The 23187-nt window shown below is 44.2% G+C and overlaps 1 protein-coding gene across 2 annotated transcripts in view; it reads right to left on the bottom strand.

The window, feature by feature from the left end:
• The window catches only part of SRBD1 (S1 RNA binding domain 1), an 855271-nt gene that overhangs the window by 323172 nt on the left and 508912 nt on the right, over positions 1 to 23187 (bottom strand). For both annotated transcript variants that reach the window (XM_086927787.1, XM_086927788.1), the window contains exon 16: positions 14047 to 14138. In XM_086927787.1, the coding sequence (XP_086783913.1) occupies positions 14047 to 14138 (92 nt within the window). The remainder of the gene's footprint in view (positions 1 to 14046; positions 14139 to 23187) is intronic.

Here is a 23187-nt window from a genome sequence, read left to right as displayed (position 1 = left end):
AGTAATAAAATACATGGACTTTTGACTGTTGGAATGAATCTCCCACACCCACCAGCACTGAGGACTGTCATAAGCCCAAATAGCAGAAACTCCAACTGATAGCACTGGGATTCTAGCGTGAACCTCAGGCAATGTCTATAGGAGGGGAAGAATCTTTAGCTGGAAATAGGCTGTCTGGCAATCCAGGATCCCCACCCTGCTCCCTTAATTAGGGCCAATAGAATTTGCATCAGGCACACATATGAGCTTGTTCCTGTGGAGTGTGGTGTCAGGCTATCACAGTATGCCCCGTTTTGCCCACTCCCAAGATGGCAAAAGCCCTCTCTCTGTGTTCAGACCTCCGTAGCCCACCCGAGTTGTAGCTACCTCTTGGCAACACGTCTCTGGGGAAACTGGTTTCCCCGCTCTACCTACCATGCCAGCTAGTCTGCCTCAACAATGGGTCAGCACATGGGTGTTACACATCTGCCCTTCAAAGGCAGCTTGCCCTTTGAAGCCTGCTTTTGGGGCTAACGCCCAAGTGGCTTCCTGCAGGAGGGAGGGGAACCCTTTCTGGCCAACAATCCCTCATTGTTCACATTCCTTAAAGTCGTTAACAGATCTCTACAGGAGGACAGAGAGATGTCTCGTTGAGCAGGGAAGGCACAGGAGATTTAAAAGGCAACCAGGTGGAAGCTTTGCTAAAACTGCAAATACAACAAGCTGCAATATTTTCGACTTGAGGTGCAAGTTGTGCCTAATGTAACGAGTTCCTCCATACCTTGGAATGCCTACTTTGGTTGCACCGTTCAGGAGTTAGCACAGCTGAGGGGTCAGCGTGTAACCCTGTACTTGTCAATTGGGCGAACAAGTCTTTCCACAGTAAAAACAGTCTTTTTTCCGGTTTTATTGTCCTGGCACGGACAGTACATGTCCTACCTGTGTCATATAACACCTTGCCTTTAGGACTTGGTAAGCCTGCCAACAGGGTGACTTACACACATGTAAAGGGGAAGGGGTGGCTTTGCCATAGTTTTCAATGGCGAAGGTGGACTAGCACTGTGGGACTGCTTTACAAGTCTGCAGTGGTGGACTAGGGGCCTCGTTTACTTGGGGGAGCCTCAAGGGTGGCACAACCAGCACAGCAAGCCCTGGGATACACCCCTAACATACGTGCCCTGGGTACCAGGTTAACATTTACAAGTTAGCCACTTCTAATCGGGTACAGACAATTTGGAAAAAACATTAGGGTCAGTCCACTGGCACGGAGGTCTGGTTAGCAGGTCTCACCCAGTGCACTCTCAGAATCGAAAAACCAGCATCATCAGTAGAAGAACTTGTAGGTAACCATACAAAAAGAGGCATTTCCTCACAGCCACATTTATAGTTTTCCTGCAAATGGGATCACTTCTGCTTGCTTGTCACATCCAAGAAATTAGCAAACAGTAATGTGCTAATAAACACTAGAGGTCAGCCCTATACAGTATGTGTCCAGTCAGATGTCCCCATCATTCTACTGTTTATTCAGGCTGACTAAAACGATAGAGAGAGTGGTATAGTGATGGAGAGTTGTTCACTTGCAATCTGCCCTTTAGCAAAGTGCACTTATGTTGGTGCTATAACTCTATTTGTAGCAGAGCAAGGTTCCACGTAGGTATCACGGATCGAGATTGCATTGTTAGATAATTTTTCGCGAGGAAGGAAAATAAGCAAGCATTCCCAACTGAATAAGATAAGGGGCTATATGAAAGTACAGGTAAAGTACACAGTTCCTTCATGTGGGCTGGTGGCTGGGCAGGGATGTGATAAAGTGAATTATTAGTTGAAGTGAATGGTAGTCCTCTTCAATTAACAATGGCACTATTCCTTACTACGTCTCAATAATTTAAACCTGAGCTCAACTATTGGTAGCTGTAGCACACAACAGACTGGCTTAACTTAGGGAATGTTTAAAGCATTTACCGGTACTAAAACAGTGAGAAAAAAAAACACAATACACTAAATGTCTCACTCTAATTCATAAATAATAGAGAAAATTGTGATAAACATAGAGGTCGCCAAAATAACAAAAATCGGATATAGGTAACCTAAGATAGGCTTTTTCAAAGTTTGAGATGTTTCTAGCACCAAAAATTGCAAAGTGCCAACCGCGGGTATCTGGTCACGCTAGACTGAATAAAACTCAACATTTAAGGCAGACCGCGAAAGATGGATAGAGAGACCAGTTTTGGGCTGGTGGAATGGTTACCTTCTGACTTTTTCTTTTTCTTGGGGAAAATCCTACTTCATGAAGCTGTTGGCAGGTTGGGGTGAAAGCTGAAACTGAAGAAGGGCACGTCGTCTGCCTTCCAAACTGCAGGACCTTCGTGGTCGCCTCAGCTTTGGTGGAAAGTTTAGGGCTTGTGGCATCAATAGTGGGAACGTTCAGCAAGGGCAAAGTCTATGAACCAGAGGGTCTCATTGGCAGACAGCTATTCCTCGGAGTCGACCCTCTACTTTTGAACTTGGAAACTTTTCTGGAAGTTAGACTTCTTCCAACAGAGAAAACCAGCAAGATGAATTCAACCGGCGATGTCAGTGGTAGTCCAGCGGTAATCTCTGGTTCTTTTTGGAAAAAGTGTCCAGTTGTCCAGTTCTTGAAGGAGAAGAGTACAATTTAGCATCAACTAAAGGTCCAGAACCTTGTGGGCACCACTTGGAGGATGAGGACTCAATCTCTCAGAGGTCACCAACAGGGTCCAGTGAAAATCTAGTCGAAATTGGTCTTCTGGGCTCTAGACCTTACAGATTTTTAGCAGTTTTTGTGTTCCAGAAGCTGAACAGTAAGCTAGCCAACTAGCCCGTGGTGCCCATTCTTCTGTCCTAGGTTCAAGTGGGAGTAGATTCAGCCCTTTGGGTTTCTTTCCACAGGTTACAGTAGGTTCAGTCCTCAAAGTAGGTTCAGTACTTCCTCTGTCTTCCTCAGGTCCAGCAGTATTCTGAAGAACGCACCCAGCGGTGCCACTTTGATGTCTGTCACTAGCTTTGGGTGGGTAAAACTTCCTGGCTAATAGGAAACAAGTTCTCAGGGGCCACCCAACCCAATTTGACAGAATTTCCTGGCGGGGTTAAGCTTAAACAATCTCACAGTGCCATGCTCTACCAAAATCCAACATGTCAGAACTGTTGTTTCCCTGTTCGGAGCTCTGAGCACACCCCTGAGTGTGCATAGGGAAATGAGGAGCTCACCAAATAAACCAGTTCTGGAACAGGTCCCCCTCCCACCCCACCCCCCTCCCACCCCACCCCACTCCCCCCACCCCACTAGACGGGTGCCACTCTGGCTAGTTGAACACTGGTGGGTCAGGCCTAGGTGACATTTACATCTGCCTGTGACAGGGATGACCATTAGACGCTTGCCCAGTTGGTGGGCACATTCCTGAAGTTGTCCTGGCAGGAGAAGGGCATGCCTTTCCCCAGCCAAGGCCCTTTTGTTCCCTTTCCTGGGAGCTATTCACACCTCCCAACAGGCTGCCAAGTGACAGTTGGGGATTAACTCTGAAAAATGCTACCGAGGCTTTATGCAGGAAAATGCCAACTTTCCACAAGTTGCATTTGAAAAATAATAATTCAAAATCCCACTTGACCATGAGATTGAATTTTAAATTATTATCAACTTGAGTCTTTAAACCACAGTTTTAGCTATTACCAAACTGACGTTATCCATTTTAATGTGTTGTAATGTAACCCAGTGCTTTTCCATGGGACAGCTATCATTGCCACAAGGACAATTGACTTTGAAGATTTTTCACTGCCAGGACATGCAAAAACTTAAAGCATGCATCCTATTTTTTAAATGCCAAGCCCCTTGCCACATAGGTATTTAGGGCTTACCTTAGGGTTGACGTAAAATTATTACAAAGGAAGATTTAGGCCTGTTAAAAGGGATATTTTAACAGATTAAAATGGCAGTTGTTTTAAAACAGCTATTCTAGGCAGCTGTGTCAGGCCTAGCGTCATGTTTCACATTGTCATTTTAGTGGTGGCACAATAAGTGCTCCATTCTACTAGAGCCATTTAACTTGCAGGCCCTGGTTACACAAGGCACCATATACTAGGCATTCACTGGCAGTTCAAACTATGCCAATCGGGGATTAGGCAATTGAACACATCTTTTAGGGGTTATGACACATGCACTGGGAGCTGGCTAGCAGGGCTTTGGTGCAACGGAGTTGAAAAGCCAGAAGTAAAAGTCCAAACATTTGGGGTGATGATGCAAAAAGAGACCTTTTCTTACAGGGGCCCTTCACTAAAGCAACCATTACCAGTCAAATAAGTCAAAGCTATTCACCTTTGCATCACTCACATAAACATGTATCCACTATTGCTAACAGACAACTCAATTAATATTAGGCGGGTACAGCCCTCAAGCCATCACCAAGAAGCCAGCAGCATACCTCATCAGGATCAACGGGACTGTCCTCAATATTAGATCAGTGTTTCATCATCTTGCTGCAGTCAGCCCCAGGTGCATCTTCTCATGTGAGCTGAGATTTGGCTCCTTAGGTGAAAGCAGCTCAGAAACCCCCCGCCGCCACTGCTCATCTCCTGCTCAATGTATCTCGTCAACTGGGCCAACCAACACTTAATTTTTAGAGAAGCAAGATCAGTCTGATGAGTGTCACAGGCTAGATTTCCTGGAAATGCATATTGGAGTAAATCACAGTAATACCCGGTATTTAAAGCAGTAATGTGGTGCAATGAAAAAATACAAATTATGACTGAAAAGCTTGGGTGCATTTGCTGTATTTCATCACTTATGCAATGTGAATCCATGTACCCTCGGCAAAAGACGATACATGTCATAAATCCCAGCGAGAGGATGAATTCTACAAGTTTTACCGTTTTGGAAAAGATTTTCATACTTGGAATTATATAGATTTTTTAATTGTCAGTATGTTTCTAGTCATGAAAACTTATATTAAGTAAAACAAAGTTACATTTCTTACAGTGCTGACTTTCCTTAGAAGAAAAGATACTTCCACCCATTTAAGGATGTTAAAACTAATGCTCAGCTATGGTAGTGTGAACATGGAGGAAAACCATTGGCCTGCTATGTAATTACACTACCAATTAAGCCTGTCAGGAAGACTCTGTCCCACTCATATTAGAGTAGCTAAAGAATATGGAGCTGGCCAATCAAATCTAGGTGCACACAATGGAACATGGAAACCTGGACCTTCATTTATTAATGTTTACACTTTAAAAAAAAAAAATCTACCCCAATTCCAAGATATGTTTTTAAACTTTTTTTAATCATCCACCCTAATTCCAAGATATGTTTTTAAACTCCTTATAAAGAGTCACAGAAACCTTTCCTCAGTACTTCTCTGTATGACAACACCCCCTCCCGTTAGCTGCTCTTTGAAGACGAGATTTGTACAAACAGTTGTCATTAAGGTGCAGTGCCGCACTGATCCAAACACTAAGCAGTTTTAATTTCCCTAAGATAAAATCAAAGAAACTGATGTTGTTAGCAGGTTTACCTTCCACCTGTTCATTACTGTGACAGCCCAGATCTCTACATCTCTATTGTTAGCAAATCCCAGCAGAGAGAATGGCCCATGCAGGCTCAGAAGTTGTAACAAGCCCGAAATGCCTACAAGCTATTCTCGAGCTAGGGAAAGTACAAGTGGTCTGCTGTGCTTCAGCGATGAAATCCAATATATTTTGCCCTGTAGAGATGTGCAAGGCAGATGGGATTTGACAATAAGAAGCGATTCTGTATACATGACCTTTTTCTCTGTGGAATGTTTTCACTGACTGTGTTACTGTGGGATATATATACAAATGCTTTACACATTGCATCTGTAGCATAGCCGGACTGCTCTGTTCCAAGCTACCAGAGGGTGAGTACAGGCAAACTTAAGTGTGTAGTTTACTCATTCTGAGTACAAGTAAGGGTCACTACTTGGACAGGGTGCAAGCCACTACCCACTAGAGACCCCCATTTTTTTCTTATGTTAAGGCTATGTTTTTACCTTTTTTGGCATTTTCTGCAATTTTTAATAGTATGCCCTCGATCCCAAGGCATTAGAGTGCTTTACATGAGCATCAGTTCCATTACACAAGGTCACAGACATTGTTTATATGCAGGAGACTAAGGGCCTGTTTACGAGTACAGTGGTCTTGGGACCGCCGTGCCACCATTGGTGGTCTGTCCGCCCAATTACGAGAACTGTGGTCGGACCTCCACAAGACCACCACTACCGCCAAAATCTCGGATCCCGCGGCAGTGAGGAAACGGCGGTCTAGGGAGGTGGGGCCAATGCCAGCACCTGCGGACCTTTTCATGGTGGGGACCCAGCCATGTAAAGGTCAGCCGAAAGGCAGGGAAAGGGCCCCAGGGCATTTGAGCCTATTGGGAATTGTGGCTGGGTGCACAGCACTGGTCCTTTCCCTACTTTGAACAGACTAATATTGTATACGCTCTTCAACTGAATCTTGAGAGCGGTAGCACTAGCGCCATCTTCGAAATGCCATCCAGTAGAAAGAAATAAAGATATTGCCAAATCAGGTTCCGTTACAAGAAACAGGGAAGAAGCACATTCATCAGGATCTAAAACAGGATACTCTGTGCAGTAAGGAACAGAGGTGCGCTGCGCTTCATCAGGACCCCTGTGCAAGCTAGGACATGAGGCTTCCTGTAAAATCATGAGTTACATTTTACTGAGAGAGTAGACATACTTTCAGAGTCAGAAGATAACATCAAGTGTTAAAACACTGATAAACAAGGGACTCTCAAAAAGGTTTTGAGATCCCACTTAATAAAACAGAGGGGAACATGTCATAGTCCAGCTCTTCTGAGTTCCAGGAATGGAGCAGCAACAAGGTATTTAGGGCTGCAGCATTACTAGCTTCACATTAGGATTCATGCACATCTACCCTCAATCCAGCTCTCTCTCGGGTCGCCCATTCACATACCTGTGCTTTTGACTACTTACAGAACTCCACTGCCTTTCATACTACATACATACTACATACATACATGCATACACATATATGTAAGAGGCCCTAAAGCGAAAGTCTGTAATTACACCATTAGACTGAGCCTTCCACAGCCGGGTTCTAACAGGGTGAGTTTATCAATCCATTCAAAAGGCTGATAACATGGTTCTAGTTAGATTACAAAATAATACGAATGACTGGTGCTCTGGGTCACAAATGGGAAACTCAAGGCACAACAAGAAATGGAAAGAGAACTCATTGAAGAGGCCTTTTAAGAAATAGACACTTTCCAGAACTTTGAAGGTGAATGTCACTGCTAAAAGAGGCCCATTAGTGCTTTCTGAAGGGGCTAGCAGCTGGACTGATAGTGTGAAGACGGCTAAGTGTCTTTGTTTCACTTGCTACACTATTCACGTTCACTCACTGCAAGATGTGCACTGTGAAAATATTTTCACAGAGTTTCAAATGCACGACGAAAGCAGCTGCGTCTCTTAAATGTTTTTGCACACTCACATCCAAAAAGGCACCCAAGGTTTTGCCCTCAGTCCTTCAAGTTTATTATTGAGCAACTGCAGAGTGGTGACTGCCTTTACAGATACCAAAGATAATGAGGCGACCCTAAATGTAGACGCTGGAAAAACGACTTATTACATGCCTAAACAGAGAAGGGAAATAATTACAGAGTCCACCATAACAGACACGTTAGACCACAAATAAGGGCTAGAGACTGAATGTAAGGGCACTGAGTACAGAGATTTAATAGAGTATATTAGTGGTCTCCTTATGCACGGTTACCAGCCACGATCGCCTCAGTGTAGGATTGCCAGCAGTAATGCAATTTGGAATGCCTCTACAAGGGCAATACATAACAGTCTATCATTTTATATCTCATATTTATCATTCAGATACCAGGTTCAAAAAGATTTTGGAAATTATGGGTTTTGAAAATACATACATTTTCATATCAAATACACACTTTTCAATTTTGGTAAACATATATTGCCTACTCACATGGTGCCACTGTGTGTCACACAATTTAGGCTCCATTCGCCCCCAGGGAGGACCTGAAATTACACTGTGGTTGGGAAAATGAGCTAAAAACTACTGTAAACAGTGGATTTCCAACTTGTTTTTGGAGGCAGAAACCAGCCGATGTGCACAAAAGGAGTGAAAAAACCCCAGAGCATCGGGGACAGCCTCAATGACAATATCTCTAGAAAGGATTTGACAGTATTTCTATAAATGACTTGCTCAGAAACAATATTTGTGCATACATTTCATGTAAATAATTTAAGTAAATATATTTTTCACTATAGGAAACGGTAATTATTTCTGGAAGAGCCGAGATAATTTAAGTTCTTTATTCAAGTGCATTCTGATTGGTTAACAATAGATCCTGAACATTGATAGGAGGCACAAATGGGCAATTGTTTTGGATTTGATACATATATTACAGACCTGCCAACTCACACGGTGCCATCGTGTGTCACACGATTTCAGCTCCCTTCACACGTCCCCCAGGGAGGAGCTGAAATCACACAGTGGTATGGAAAACTAGCTGAAAACCACTGTAAACAGTGTATTTACAGCTCATTTTTGGAGGCAGTAACCAGCCAATGTCCATAAAAGGTGTGAAAATACCCCAGAACATCGGGGACAGCCTTGATGACCCTTTGTTTTTTTTGTTGTTTAAACCGGAGTGGGTAGGGGACTTGGTGAGGGTCAGAGTGCCTCTGCACCAGGCCCTGCCCCCTCCAAGGCCCTGTCTCCTCATACAGTGAAAATATGTTGTACGCTGGCAGGTATGACATTAATTCAACCGAGCAAAAACTTCTAATTTAGTAGGCTGGACAACACACAGGAGAGCCACTCACAGTTAGCTGGAGAGTTACCAGTAGCTCACGAGCTACTCGTTGGAGAAGCCTGGATTAAAGGAAGACCCTCCCCTAGCAATACTGTCTGTGTGTTAAATATTGTAACATACACTCTCTTAAGGGAGACGTTTGACAATAGCACCTTATTAAGATCTGATGAGAAGTCATTATCAGTTGAAATGGGCAGAGGGTAATGCTTGGTGTACTACTTTCGACTGCAGCTATAGGCCCTTAACACCCAAGCACTCATTTTCGAAGGCAAGAGGCAAGCATCATTCCTCCCATAGAATTCTGTTTAGCTTTGCTAGATGCGAGATCCCTGGCAGAGTTTTTTCTGTTTTTTTTAAAAAAATGTGTTTATTGAATTTCCGAGTTCAAACAAAAAAGAAGCATTACAACTGCAATAGGCAACACTTGTTTGTCAATATTGCAAAGGCATGCGGCACACACGTATCCACATCAAACAGTCTACATGGTGGCACAATCGCGCCCATGGCAATAACAATAATAAAAAAACACAATGTAAATGTAAATAAAACAAGCATTTACAATGCAACGGTCTCGCCTTTGCCAAAGTTAGAGCTATTGGCATTGTAAATGACAACTTTTTTATTTATGTGTTGGTTTTGAAAACAGATAAATAAATGGCATTGTCATTTACAATGTCAATAGCCATACAACTTGTAATTACATTACATACACAGAGGGTCACACGCACACATACAATCTTACTACCACACACAATTTCTCTCTCACACACAGTCTATGTCTCTCCCACACAATCTGTCTGTCTCTATCGTGCACACACACTTACAATCTCACACAAACGCTCACACATGCAGTAAAGCGCAGTGGGCGGGGGGCGGCAATGAAAGTGACAAACGACAGGATAGAGAATGTAAAATAAATAAGTGAAACAACTTACCTTGCACTCGCCTGTAAGTGGTTTTATTTATTTAGTTTACATTCCATATCCCGTCGTCTGTCACTTTCACCCCCTGTCTCTCCCCATTACGCTTACCTGCACGGGCCGCCACTGATTCCAGTCCACCTTCTGCCTCTCTTCCCATTCTTCGCCACGAAGCAAACAGCCATGAGACAGACTTTAGGTGTTGAAAAGCTTGATATTGTAAAGATGAGCCTTGATCAGGAGGAAGTGAGTCTGTATCTTAATGAAACTAAAGAAGGCCTGCCAACAGAACACTGATTTTATGTCCATGACATTGGATGTCTTCAAAGTGACATAACACGGGTTGCAATTCCACTCCTATCAGCAGGGCCTTAAAGATCTGAGGTCGTCACAGACCTCTTCAGCTCCCACAGACGCAGTCATAGAGCATCACCCCCACATATACTGATACAAGATGCGACAAATCTGGTCAAGTTTGTGCCGAATTTGCTCTGAGTGCAGAAACTTACAAGGATACAAGTTGCAGTATCATGTATGCATCCTAGAATGTACGCTATACCGTGGCACTAATCTGTACATCCTTGTAAAGATGTCTGAGAGAGAAGTACACCCTCCTCACAGCCCTGCTGGCAGTGTTGACGGAGACCTCTTTATCAGTGGTGTGGATTTAATTCCCAGACCCAATAAAATGTTTGAATGTCCCACCCCCGGGGACAGTGTGGCGCAGTGTGCGTATATGCAAATCACCGCCGCATAATAGCGTGAATACCACCCCCTCCTCAACCCGGCAGGGAAGTCAGTGTAGATGCTGGCTTCACAGATGCATTGTGTGAAATACATTTAGTAATGACTCAGTGCCCCAACGCCGAGTCTGTGGATGTCCCCTCAGTAGTGCAACGCTACCCCACCTCTGACAGTGCTGCGGGCCCACACCCGCTTCCCCCAGTGGTGCAGTACAACAGAATCCTCAAACCGGGTCTGTGAATGACCTAGTATAACACCCCGCCACCCGGACTGTCCTCTGAGCCGACTTCCCCTCCACCTGATGCCCCTCAGCGCCCTCACACTGGGTCTGCGGACGCCCCTGCTGTGCTGCACTGCACGGACACCAGACAACGGAGCCGGCAGGGTGTGAAGGCGGAGAGACGCCCCCGGCCGGCCGGCAGCCCCCGCCCCTTACCGTAGATCATGGCCAGGCCGGTCTCGTGCAGGAAGCGCGCGCGGCGGTGCTTGAAGAGCCAAATGGTGAGGATGGTGAGGGTGAGCAGCAGGGTGAAGGTCAGCAGGCTGACGCTGTCCTGCCGGTGGCTCTCCTCCGCCTCCTTCTCCGTGGCGATCTCCTCCATGGCGCTGCTGCTTTCCTCCTGCCCCAGCAGCCCGGGCACTCCCAGGACCAGGGCGAGCAGAAGCCACCGCCGATAATAACTGCCGCGTCCGAGTCCCCTATCCCGGGAGCCTACCAGGGACAGCGCCAGCACAGCCAGCCCCCTCTCCCTCCCGGCCTCTCAGAACACCCGAGCCTGGGGCTTCCTCCACCTCACTGGGCCGCCCCTTCGCGGCGCTCGACGCCGCCCGCCCCTCGCAGGGCTCTCTCTTAAATCTCACACTAAAGACATCCCGAGCCGCAAACACAGCAGCCATTCCAGAGGGACACCCTAGCCAAATAAGCACGTAAAAAATGTTGCTTTCTAATAGGTCTCCTCAGAGACTCAGTTCGTTGAGAGCAATGTAATAGTCAATATTTATAGAGCCTAAATGAGCTGTCTCTAGGCTCTTAGATAAAATGTGCGATTACTCAGCTTAATGGTGCTCACTTTATTGGCATAAATATATGAACCATGCTGGACTTCAAATCTGTCATTTAGACGCACTTTCAACGAGCCATGTTATTTAGGCTTTGTTGAGGTGTTTGACTCGATTCTATCAATAATGTTTATAGTAGCGGTGAACGAGCACCTGGAAGCTCGAGCCTGATTTTTTTTGTCCCGGGCCGGCAGCCAATCACAGCGCGGCCCAGGGAATGACGTCACGGGGGTGTCCCTTGCCGGCAGCCAATCCCAGCGCGGCCCGGGACACACGGCAACAAGGGGCGGGACTTAAAAAAAGAGTCAGAAACGCCCACGATTCGTGTTCTGACCGGGAAAAAGTGATTGACAATGATGTCTTCCAATGGCTAGCCTCCATTTATGGAGCTAGCCAATGGAAGACAGAGGCGGGACAAAGCACCACACTGTAGGACATAAGATTTCGTCTGGGCGGAGCACTGCTTCGCAGTGCTACGACCCAGGCGAAACCTAAAAACAAAGCAAACAAGCTCATGAGTCTTTCCCAGCAATATGGATGATGAGGCATATGCGAAAAAGGGGGTCGGGCCGGTGGACACGTCAGGTGGAAAGGGGATCTTGTGCACCAGGAAAGGCAGGACACACCTAGTGGGTATATACATGTACTGATTCAGATGGGTTTCACAAAAGTGTTGGTTTAGGGTGGACGCATATCGTTCTTGGCCTCAACATTGAGCAGGAAGATCTCCCAGCACTAATCCACAATACGGAGAGCCCACTCATGCAGAACCCTGGCAGAATCAACAAGGAGAGAGATGCCCTGCTGGATGATAAGCATGTAGTTGAGCCAACCCAGTAGTTTATGCACAGGGTTGTAGAAGGGAGGCTGATATAGACTTCATTGACCCAAGGTTGATCCGTTTTTATTTCTTGGGCTTCTACCAGCAGGTGGATTCAAGTTTTTCTGGTGTCTGAGGATTCCGGTTTCAAGAAATGAAGAACTATCTTGGGGTGAATAAGAGGATCAGATACTCAAACCCCATTACACTCAATGAACAGCTCCCTTAACCATAAAGAGGAATGGGAGGCTATTGAAAAAATACCTCAGTTCATCCCCGCCTCCCCCCTTTCCCCCCCTCCCCGAAATTAATGCTGCGATTGGTGTGATACCTACGCTCACGCTGGTTTTTTTCAGGTGACTACGTCTTTAATTGATGTATTTCTTTTCAATACTTTCTATTTCTTGAACACAAGCTTTTTTTCACAGCTTTAGGCCCACTTTTCCCTACACTTTCTAAAATGAAGTGAGATAGTAAGACACAGAACAATAAAGCAATGAAATTAAATCACTGAAAATGTTCGCTTTCATGTCTACAGATGACAAGGGCACCTAATAATTAAAGAAAAATGGTTAAAGACTAATTACTCCTTCTGAGGAACAAATGAGCAATAGAAGTGCTTTGCTCGAAAGAAAGAATCAGCACAAAATCTGAGTTTGGTGTTCGTTTTTCTTACTAAAGTACAATAGAGCCAGCCCTTTGTGGATTTAAAAGGGACAACCCCTTTTCCTTTGTTTTTTCTGAATAGGAACTTAATAGCTTTGTGCCTAGGTCTTTTTTACGGATTTCGAGGTCCTACACCGGATGGTGCAATGCACCATCCGCTGTAGGACTGCCAAAGCGGTGGTGCTTCAGCCTGCCAGATTAGGAGTAAAATCCTGGTCTGGCGGACAGTGCTGCGGTGGTCTAGGATGGCAGTCTGTCAGGCTCATTGAATAGCCAGACATGCAGACCGCCGCTCTCAAAGCACTGACTGCACCTTCCTGCACTGTGTGGCATATATGCAACACCGTGTAGGAACTAGGGGTGCAAAACCAGGCAGGCACTACATGCACCCTTAGGCCCAAGGAGCAGCAGAGGGCTCTGTAAGGGCCCCCACCCTTTTCATGGGGCCGTGAAAAGGGAGTGGACAGGCAATTCCTAATATGCTTGGCGGTGCCGCAGCGGCACCGCCTGAATATTAGTGCTCATGACCGCTGCGCAACTGCTGCGAGATCCTTAATCCTGCGGCAGTCCGTCCACCACACTCATAATACTGCAGACGGGCCTGTAAATGTGCCGGTGGTCAGACCTCCACCATAGGTTTGGACCGCCAAACTCATAATAAGGCCCTAAGTAACATATTTATGGCACTGTGTTAAATACTCTATAAACATATACTAAAATAAAGCTAGTGCACAAAGGAAAACCGCATAGAAGGAACATACTGACTACACTGCAAGATCAGTTACTCAAAATTCAAATGCAAATAAAAAAAGTAATACCTTAAACACAATATTTTAAAATGAGGCTAAGCAATAATGCAATTTGGTTTCTCTTCCTACTGTACAAATTAAGGACATACTTACTAGAAGATATGAACGATGCATGGACTAAAAGCAGCGTCCTGGAAAACAACACCACAAATATTTGCAAAATGAAAGAAACAGACAACATCCCAATATCATGCTTACCAGCGCTTCTAAGGTTGGGGTCCAGTCCTGGCATCTCCTTAGCAGCTTCAGTACTCACACTGTAGATCGAAGCTCCTGCTTCATTTGCAATACTATAAAATAACATCACAGCAATCATTTATTTGCATGAACTAAGTCCATGTTTTCTACACTTCATGGTAACATCAACATCACTTTCATCTCAGTTTGCAATCTTACAAGGTATTATAAAATGCAGTTTCAAACACTGGGTTTAAATGAAGTTTACATTCTACTAGAGGCTCAAGTAAGGCCACGATGATGATAACCACGGTACGCTCTAGAAAATTATGTGGCTGGAGAGGACAATGTAGTGACAGATCATTCATCAGGATGGGTCATGAACACAGGGATGAGGAACAGCGAAGACAGAAGGAAGGGGACAAGGAGTTGGCTACTATAATTTTAAGGATAAGGGTTTCACCGAGGTGGAGTAGCAAAAGAGATGCATGGAAGATTATGAAGGTGTTTGCCTACTGGGGTGGAACAGCATGAAGAAGCTAGGGACACCTTGAGTAAGAACTAACTAGGAACTGGGGCTTCAGTAAAACTGATAGCCTTGTGCATATAGGCATTTAATGGGAAGTTTTGCTAGAAAGAAAGTGAAAGACGGTAGTAGGAGTACTATGAGTGCACAAATAGTACCATAAAGGAAGTGTGAAAATTGTGGCGCGTCAACCAATAGTAAGAAAACTCATAGGCCTAGGGCACCACCGCTACAGATTCTATATATTACATCTGCTGCACTTGAACAAGATCATAGATATTACAGACCCAGCTGTGCAGTTGGCAGGGAGAATTTCTTGTGCCACTTGTGAAGCTTTTGCACTTTTTGCTGCGCACTTGAGTAAACATTAAACGTGTCAATTACTACATTCCAAGTGTTAGCGTTTTTATGGGGGAAAAGCACGTGCTGTATGAACTGGTTACTGCTTTGAGGTCCAGAGTGTCTGTAAAATGGATCTATATAAATAAAAAATCTGGGGGAATCAATCACCGGTTTCCAACCACACTAAAGCGGGGTTACATGTGTATTTTCATTTAAAGAAACGTTTAAAATATTAAAACATCATGTAAGCATCAAAATGTTGAATGTGTGCATTCTTTGTATGTAGTTTCTTTGCCAGGTGACTAAAATATTGAATAGAAAACTAACACCCGAGCATACATTAAAGCCAATGTAATGAGATGAAACATGAATCTGCTTACATTAACTGCACTTACAGACAGGCATTATTAGAAGGTGCAACAGATTGGAAGGTAATGAAAACCAGCCCATTCAACCTTTTACAAAAATACAGAACTAAAAGACTAAAATACCGTGTAACCATTTATTGTTACATCACTAAACGGAAGGTTCACTACTTAGAACGAAGCCCGTGGCAGCAGGATGGTTTAACTTCATTTCAGGAAAAGGTATGCTACACAGGTCTTCAACAGGTAATGAACCCTGAATCTGAAACACTTTTCCTATACAAGTCAGAAATGCTCGTTCTTTCCGCATTTTAAATCACTTCTTAAGGACATGGTGCTACAGAAATGTTTTAACCTTTCCGTGTAGTCTAAACATCTTCTGATGTGCATCTTAAGTTAAAATATAACGTTTAAGATACTGTGTACCAATTTTAGGTGCTCATGCTCTCTCCCTGTCCCTTTACCCCTCTCATCCATGCCGTTTGTTTTCTGTTATCATAGTCAGCCCAGTTGTATTTTGCTTCTCTGTAGACTTTACTCCTTAATAGGTTTTGTCAGTGTTAGCTCATACTGCACTGTTCTCCTGCAAGGGAATTATATATTTTTTAAGTAACTAATATCATGCCCTACTTATGGGAAGAATGTTATATGATGCTCTGCAAACAGATGCGACCTAGTGACTGACAAAACTGCTATCCCGCTCTTCAGTTGTATACCATTAGTAGTTGCTCTGAAATCAGTCATAGAAAGCTTTTCTTTAACTTGTTTTTATACATTCTTTTCCCTGGTGCAGTTTTACCCCTATTCTCTGTTACGGTTCAATGCTATTCATGCTTACCAGCCTCGAGATATACCGTAAAATGAAGACCGCTCTATTGATAATTAAAATAATCACTGTCCATTTTAATGGACTTATTCTAATTCAGACTATATATGACTAATTGTATGTTCAATGGTGCGATGTAAACCGTTCTAAACCTCTGCTGGGTGAATCTCGCACTATAAAACAACTATAAATAATAGGAATGGTGGCCTGAGGAAAACAGTAGGGTAGGTCAGTTTAAAGGCTCTGCGAGTATTATTGCCTTCTTTGTGATCACAAATGTGGCTCTTAAATGGCAAATTGCATGTTCATTTTTCTACTAACTATAAAAATAATTCAACGCTAAGCAAGGCTATGATATCAACAAGATGTGACACAATCTAATGCCAGCCATGTTATTTAAAACCCACATTGATTAGTGGGTCTCTTAAAAAAAAAAGAGGACTAGAATTTGTCAACGTTGAATAATCAGAAGTGTATGGTTCTTAGCGGAAAAAGAATGTTGGTGGAAGAATATTTTGCTTTTATATCAAGGTACTATCTTTTCTTTTAAATGAGATCTTAATTTTCTTCATTTATTCGTTCAAGCATGCTTAGTCTTTTATTAAAAGGTCAGTTTAGACAACAATTCGTTTTACCATGTTTTGTGCTGTGATACAATATTAACAAACATAATGGTTGATGTGATCAATTACAAAATGATTAAAAAACTAAAAACATCTTCAATACTTTCAAGCTACAACGTTATAGGCAATTTTGTTTAATAGTTCATTTGAAAAAGAAACAATATTTGCAAAACTCCCCTGGCACAACCTCGAATACCGAAGATCTAGAGTGAACATCTAGCATTATATTGGTCTGAATTACCAACATTTTTGCATATTTAATTTTATGTAGCAGATTATTTTAAGATTATAATATAGGACACATCATGTAGAATATTCCCTAAAAAATCCCATCCCAATTCTTCAAGTGCCTCACGTCAATGACCACAATTTTCCCCTGGAACAATAGCATTTCAATAGTGGCAGTGGTCAAATGCTGTAAACTGACATTTGATGGAGGCGTGGGTATGACATTTTCTGCACGGCCCCTGCTTCCCGATTGGTAGGACACACCAAGACCACAAAACCAATATATGGGAAATGATTGAGCTCACACCTACACACTTACTGTATTGGTGCAGCTACTCATAGGGGTCATGACAGCTTATAAGGCAGTCGTGAGGACATGAAAAGAACGCCAGTAGGTCCACGAAAATAACAATGGAAATACCCCCCACCCTCTGGACAGGGCAATTTTTGTTAGAGGCCATGGCACTGAGAAGATTCCAGGAAAGGGACAAACTTTTGTCTTTTGGGATCTGTATTTTTACACAATTAAAAGTCCTCTGTAAATCTGCAGAAAGAATTCAAACAAATTTGTGAGGGGTTGTGGGGTACAGAGCACAAGGCCACGGTGTATTGTCTTATAGGACTACTTTATTTGGTATAGAAAGAGTTCAAAACAAGGTCTTGTGCTGCAGGGCGTAGCAGTGTCCTGTCTGGTCTACGAATTCGGGATTAAATGGGGCTTCCGTCTCGCCTCTTTAAGGATCCCGGAGTCTCTGAGCCTCAGAAGGGAAGATAAGAAGGTGGGAACCGGGAATTAATATATGCTCCGTTTATATAAGTTTGTGTTACCATCACCAAAAATTGTGAAAAGGGGGGGGGTTTTGTGTGGTTTCTTTTATCTTCGGCACCTCCTGACGTGTCCGTCCTCCCGCCTCCCAATACAGCTATACCTCCCTCCTCCCCACACACCCCACCAAAATGCCCCCTGTAACGGAACTTGCCTTGGGCTACGGCCCGCCTCTCAGACTGCAGCATAGGAACCCGTGGCGTCTTCTTCCTCTGTCAGCCCACCGGGTATGGAAGCGGTGTATAGAACACTGTCTTGGCTCGCCCTCTGCTTTTCCTCCATCGATACGCCTTCCTGCTGCTCGCGTCGTCTCTCTGCTCCTACCTCTTCGCTCTCCACTCTTTGGAAATCCTCCACTACGTCCTCCTCGCTCTCCACTCTTCGGACCTCCTCCACTCCGTCCTCTTCGCTCTCCACTCTTCGGACCTCCTCCTCAACTTGACTCCCCGCTCCGGTCTCCTCCAGGTGCTCCGCTTTCTCCTCGTGTTCACTGCACACCGTCCGTTCTCCACCTTCACCTCTTATCTCCGCCTTCGCTCCTCTCTCTTCCGCTGTCAGACGCGACTCCTCCCTTACCAGCTGCTTGAACGCTAGAGCGCTGCCACTCAGTTTCGGATTCTTTAGTGGTGGCAACCAGGAAGTCTGCGTTTGTTCCGTTTCGTATGGGGTCTCCTGCTCCTCCTCCCCACAGTTTTCAATCCCAGTTCTTTTACCCTTTACAGCTTTGTCACTGAGTCACACCCCACCTGACCACGCTCGAGGAACTAACTTCAACCCACTGGAGGCAAAGCTCATGCTATTTAAATTACCAGATAAAAAATATCTTATGAATTTATAAAGCCCCAGTTATACATACACCTGATACATCCCATGCACTCAGGGAGACATGGAAGGAAGACTTTGAATGTATGAAAGAAAGAGAGCAACAAACAGCCCTGAGGGTCCTTCTAAAAACTGCTGTTGTTGCATTTTAGGCTCTTACAATGTATTTACCTCCACTATACATACACTACTAGAACAAGGTTAAGGCAATGGGAAGAGATTTCCCCACCCACCCACACCCCAATGGTTTAAGGGACTTCCTGCACACAGTGTGGAGTTGCATAGTCTTCAGAGAATTTGGGGAAGAAATAGAAAGGGTAATTTCTTTTGTATCAGTTGCCAATTCACTCCTACCCCTGCATGCTCTCTGTAGCATTCTTGATGACCTCGATTTGCAGAAGTGCAGTCGGGCGTTGTGGGCTTTCGTCAGGTAGTTGTCCACAATCGGAGGGCAACAGAAGGTCCAACCCTTTTTAAATGAAGAGCAAGATTGGATCCATGTAGATTAATGGACAAACCAGTGTCCGAAGCTCGTGGCTCCTCGCAAAAGCACAATAAAATTTGGGGGGCATGAATGGAATACCGGGGCCCTCCTGTGTAAAGGCTCCATCTCAAATAAACACTTTCCTACACTCATTGCTGAAACTGAATACAGTTGTCTGGTGTCTGCATACGTGGTGAGCATGTATAATTTTAGAGGTGCATGGATGTTTGCAAAAACTACAGCTTTGTATTACGATGTTTACTGAAGAGTATTAACATGCAAATAAAAAGGTTTAGCAAAAAAAAAGAAGAAGAATATTACAATTCACCATGTCAGAATATTCCCCGTTTTGGGGTTTCAGTCATTAGAGGCGGTCCCAAAACCGCCTCATTTGCAAGCCTAGTCTCCTCTTAGGGATCCCAGAGTCACTTGAATTACCTGCTCCTTAGAGTAGAAGAAGGTCAGTGTGAAAAACCGGCCAAAACATATCTACAGCCGGTGGAGAGTTGCTTTATCCAGGAAAAGAAAACAAGGAACGCATATTTCAGATTCTCCACAAAAAGTGGCCCTAGGCGGGGTCCAGAGGAAGCTCTCTAAGTCAAGGTCGGTTCTGCGGACCATGTATTTTATGGTTCTAAAAAGGCTAAAGAGAGATTTAAACCTCAAGTCGAAATTCGCATTTAATTTCCATGAATAAAAGCATTGATGTTTAGCCTACCAAAATGATAATGTCTCTGCACAATGAGGAGTATCATTTAATATTGTAGTACAGTGCAGCAGGATTTTTTTTTATTGTCTTTGGATTTAAAGCGCCTCGACCTTTTAATGCCGACACCAGCATCATGCTAAGCCCCAGATGCTTCTCTTGTGGCGCCGCGAGGCCAGACGCCTTCCCAGAATGTTTACTGAGCTTAGCTAATCTTTCAGATTTTTCACAAGAGCACAAAGGCTACCTTATTTCATACAACACTTCTCTTTACCTCTCAACACCTTACCAAATAGACAAACAATTACCCTTGGACTGGGAACACTGTCAACGATCATAATCTTTACATTAGTAATTTTAAAACAAGCGCTTGTATTTTAAAGCAAACAATGGCTTGAAAGTCCCATGCAATGATGAAATGTGTTCCTACTCGAAATAATTGCCGAATATGAGGGGGAAATATAAATGTTCCATTAGAGAAGTGTGCAGGCCCTCGTGGTACCAAGGCTTAAGCAGATGACAAAATGCTGTCTCAGATCTGGTTCAGAGGTTGAAAAATATTAATAGGAAGCAAAAAATAAGTAGGATTCTTTTAAAAGAAATACTCTGGAAGTCAGGCATGACTTTTCCGCTGCTATTTTTAATGTGTAGTGCTGTTGCTCCAGGAATATCCTCTGACTGTCGTTAGATCAGCAGTGTGACGTTGCCCAGACAAGGGCAGAGTGTATTTGGTGTTCACATCTTCAATTAATTGCGCGTTACCCCCGCTAAACCCGCAGCAACACCATGCTTTTAAACAGTGCACCGAACAGAACTAGAAACAAGCATTGTCAAAGCTATTTGGTCAGGCCTTTAGGTGTCATTTCAGGAAGACATCATTTGAGCATGCCTTTGTTTATGTGCATTATTTCATTAGATCTGACCTAATAATGACAATGTCTTGTCACGTAGGACTTGTTTACCTTAAAGATGGTGGCCTATAAGCAGAAATGGAGAGCTTCCGAAAGGTGTTACCTTTCTTGAGGCTTCAAATAACAAATGCCACAGTGGTAGGAGTGGGATTCTGGCAAGGCCAGCACAAGTATTTTAATTGGAACTGAAACTAGAAGTTTTTCCCCCTGTTCTGACATTCTATTTCTTAAGAGAGGAGACGCTGACATGCGTACGAGTGAGAGTGCTTCGGGAATGCAAACAACAACACAACTTCCAATGGTCACTGTGCTACGATTTGGTTAGGACAGCAAGTTGTCTATGTATACCACACGCACAAATATAAGCATGGCCATTTCATCCTTCCAGTGCCGATATAATGAGTACCATTAAATTGTGCACTAACAACATTTATTTGTATTCATTAATACAGCAACACTGTGGCATAGCAGTAAACAAAGGTAATTTATTACGATTGCGGTTTTCCGCCTGTGTGCCTTGGTTAGGTGAATGTGTTCCACTGGAATAAAGGGGGAGGCAACTCTTGTTTGATGCTTGGCACAAACTTGATTCCTGACTGTCCCCCAAGGTTTTGGGTATCCAACTATCAAATTCACTTCTCCTTGAAGGGAATCTAATTGAGTTGTGTTGTAACAGTGGACGTGAGTGGGAGAGAGCACTGTTACAAAGATCAGGAATAGCTGGAAATTACTAGATCATGGAAGGAGGAAACAGTGTCATCAGCACATGCAGAATATGGAGCAACTTGGTCAAATTCAGGTAGGGTTATGCAAGTATTGTGGGAGTCTGGGGTGGCGCGCTGGCATGTCCTCTTTGCTGCTGGGGGAATGGTGTCAATGGCAACAAGGAAAAATGTGGATCTCTCAAGGAAGGCAAAATAAGATGCTCTTGCAGCGAGATCTTAAAGTCAGAGTGAGGAGGGCATACAAACTGCTCGGAGTATGAAAAGTGCGTAAGGAAGGCAACACTTTACAAAGAAGGGTGCTGACGTATGATATGAGGTCACTCTCCACAACCTAGACTCGCACGCTGGAGCAGTGACACTGTCCGGGAGTGAGGGACACATATGTGCGCCCAACCTCTGTCAGCATGGGACAAATACCGCGTGTGTGCAATAGCACAGTATACTGCAGCATGCTCAGTGAATGGAAGGTCAGTTGAAGGGGAAGATTGGGACTCGGAGCACTGTATGTCTGGTGAAATTATCTTGGTAGTTCTTGTTTTATCTCACTATGTTGCTGAATGGCACAAGTAATCACATGCAACCACCGGTGGGGGTTCCTGCGCTGAGGCGGAGAAGAGTCACTCCACTGCTATTTGAGCATTGCAAAAATAAAATGATAACAACAAGACGTTATTATCACTTTATTTTTCTGTGCGGGAGTGGAGCAAGGTCGGGGCAAGGCTGAGCTTGCCAGGGCAGAGTGAGGAATGGTTTGCACTCCCTAAGTGCACATGACTGGCTTGCACTCCTGGGCCGGCCAAACAGTCATGCGCACTAAGCATGTTCTCCAACTGGCTGTGTTGCACAGCCTGATGGAGAATATGTCCAGGCTCCCAGGTACTGCCTGAGCAGCCAAGCAAGCCACTCAGACCAATCATGATGCTGCTCATGCAGCGTCGTGAGTGGCTGGGAGTGTCTGCTTCCGGTGCTGCCCGTGCAGATGAAGAGGACGGAGGAGAAGCGTACGGCAGCGCCAGCGAAGGGAACATAAGTTTACTTTTTGTATCCATCATCCGCCCCACTACCCCCATTCTGAGGCAGCCGCCACTTACAACCACAAATGGCGCCACCTTAGATCACTGCCAGGTATGTATTGGGGCGGTCTGTGTGCTCCGGGATCTCACTCGCTGTTTCACCACTTTCACTTCACGGGTGTTTTCAGCTGCCAGGCGTCGCCATGATGGGGGCTAATAAGTGCCTGTTGGGATGTGGAAGTGTGGCAGTAAAACACCATGTTGGGTAGGCACCTTCGCAAATAGATACTAACAGTTCCCACTGGTAGTGTGATAAGTTGGAAGTAAATATACACAGTTAATGAAAAGAATACCTTTACTGCTAACGCAAATGGCCATAAGAATATTTAGTATGCCTCATCAACATAGTGTCTTGTTATGTCAATCAAGACCCGCAAGCCAGAGAAAGGGTAAGAGATAGAGTGAGCCACCGCACTGGGCTGGCAATCAACACCAGCAATAAGACAATTCGAGCCATTGTATAACATCACACTACTGAAGTAAAAACATAGAAATTCACAGCATGTTTTTATGGAATGGACTGCAGAATATGAAATAAGTGTTAAAAGTTAATGACAATTATTTAAATCACAAACTCAAACCAACTGAGGGTCAGCATTACACTCAAGAGAAAAGCCAAGGTTCCCTTCTGGCTCAGAATGAACAGTCTTTACTTCATGTAGATGTATAGATGAAAGTTGGGGTTTGGGGTAATATGACAACAAA

This window comes from Lissotriton vulgaris, chromosome 6 (genome assembly GCF_964263255.1).
Source record: "Lissotriton vulgaris chromosome 6, aLisVul1.2, whole genome shotgun sequence".
NCBI classification, from domain to species: Eukaryota; Metazoa; Chordata; class Amphibia; order Caudata; family Salamandridae; genus Lissotriton; species Lissotriton vulgaris.
This window is presented reverse-complemented; position numbering and strand designations above follow the sequence as displayed.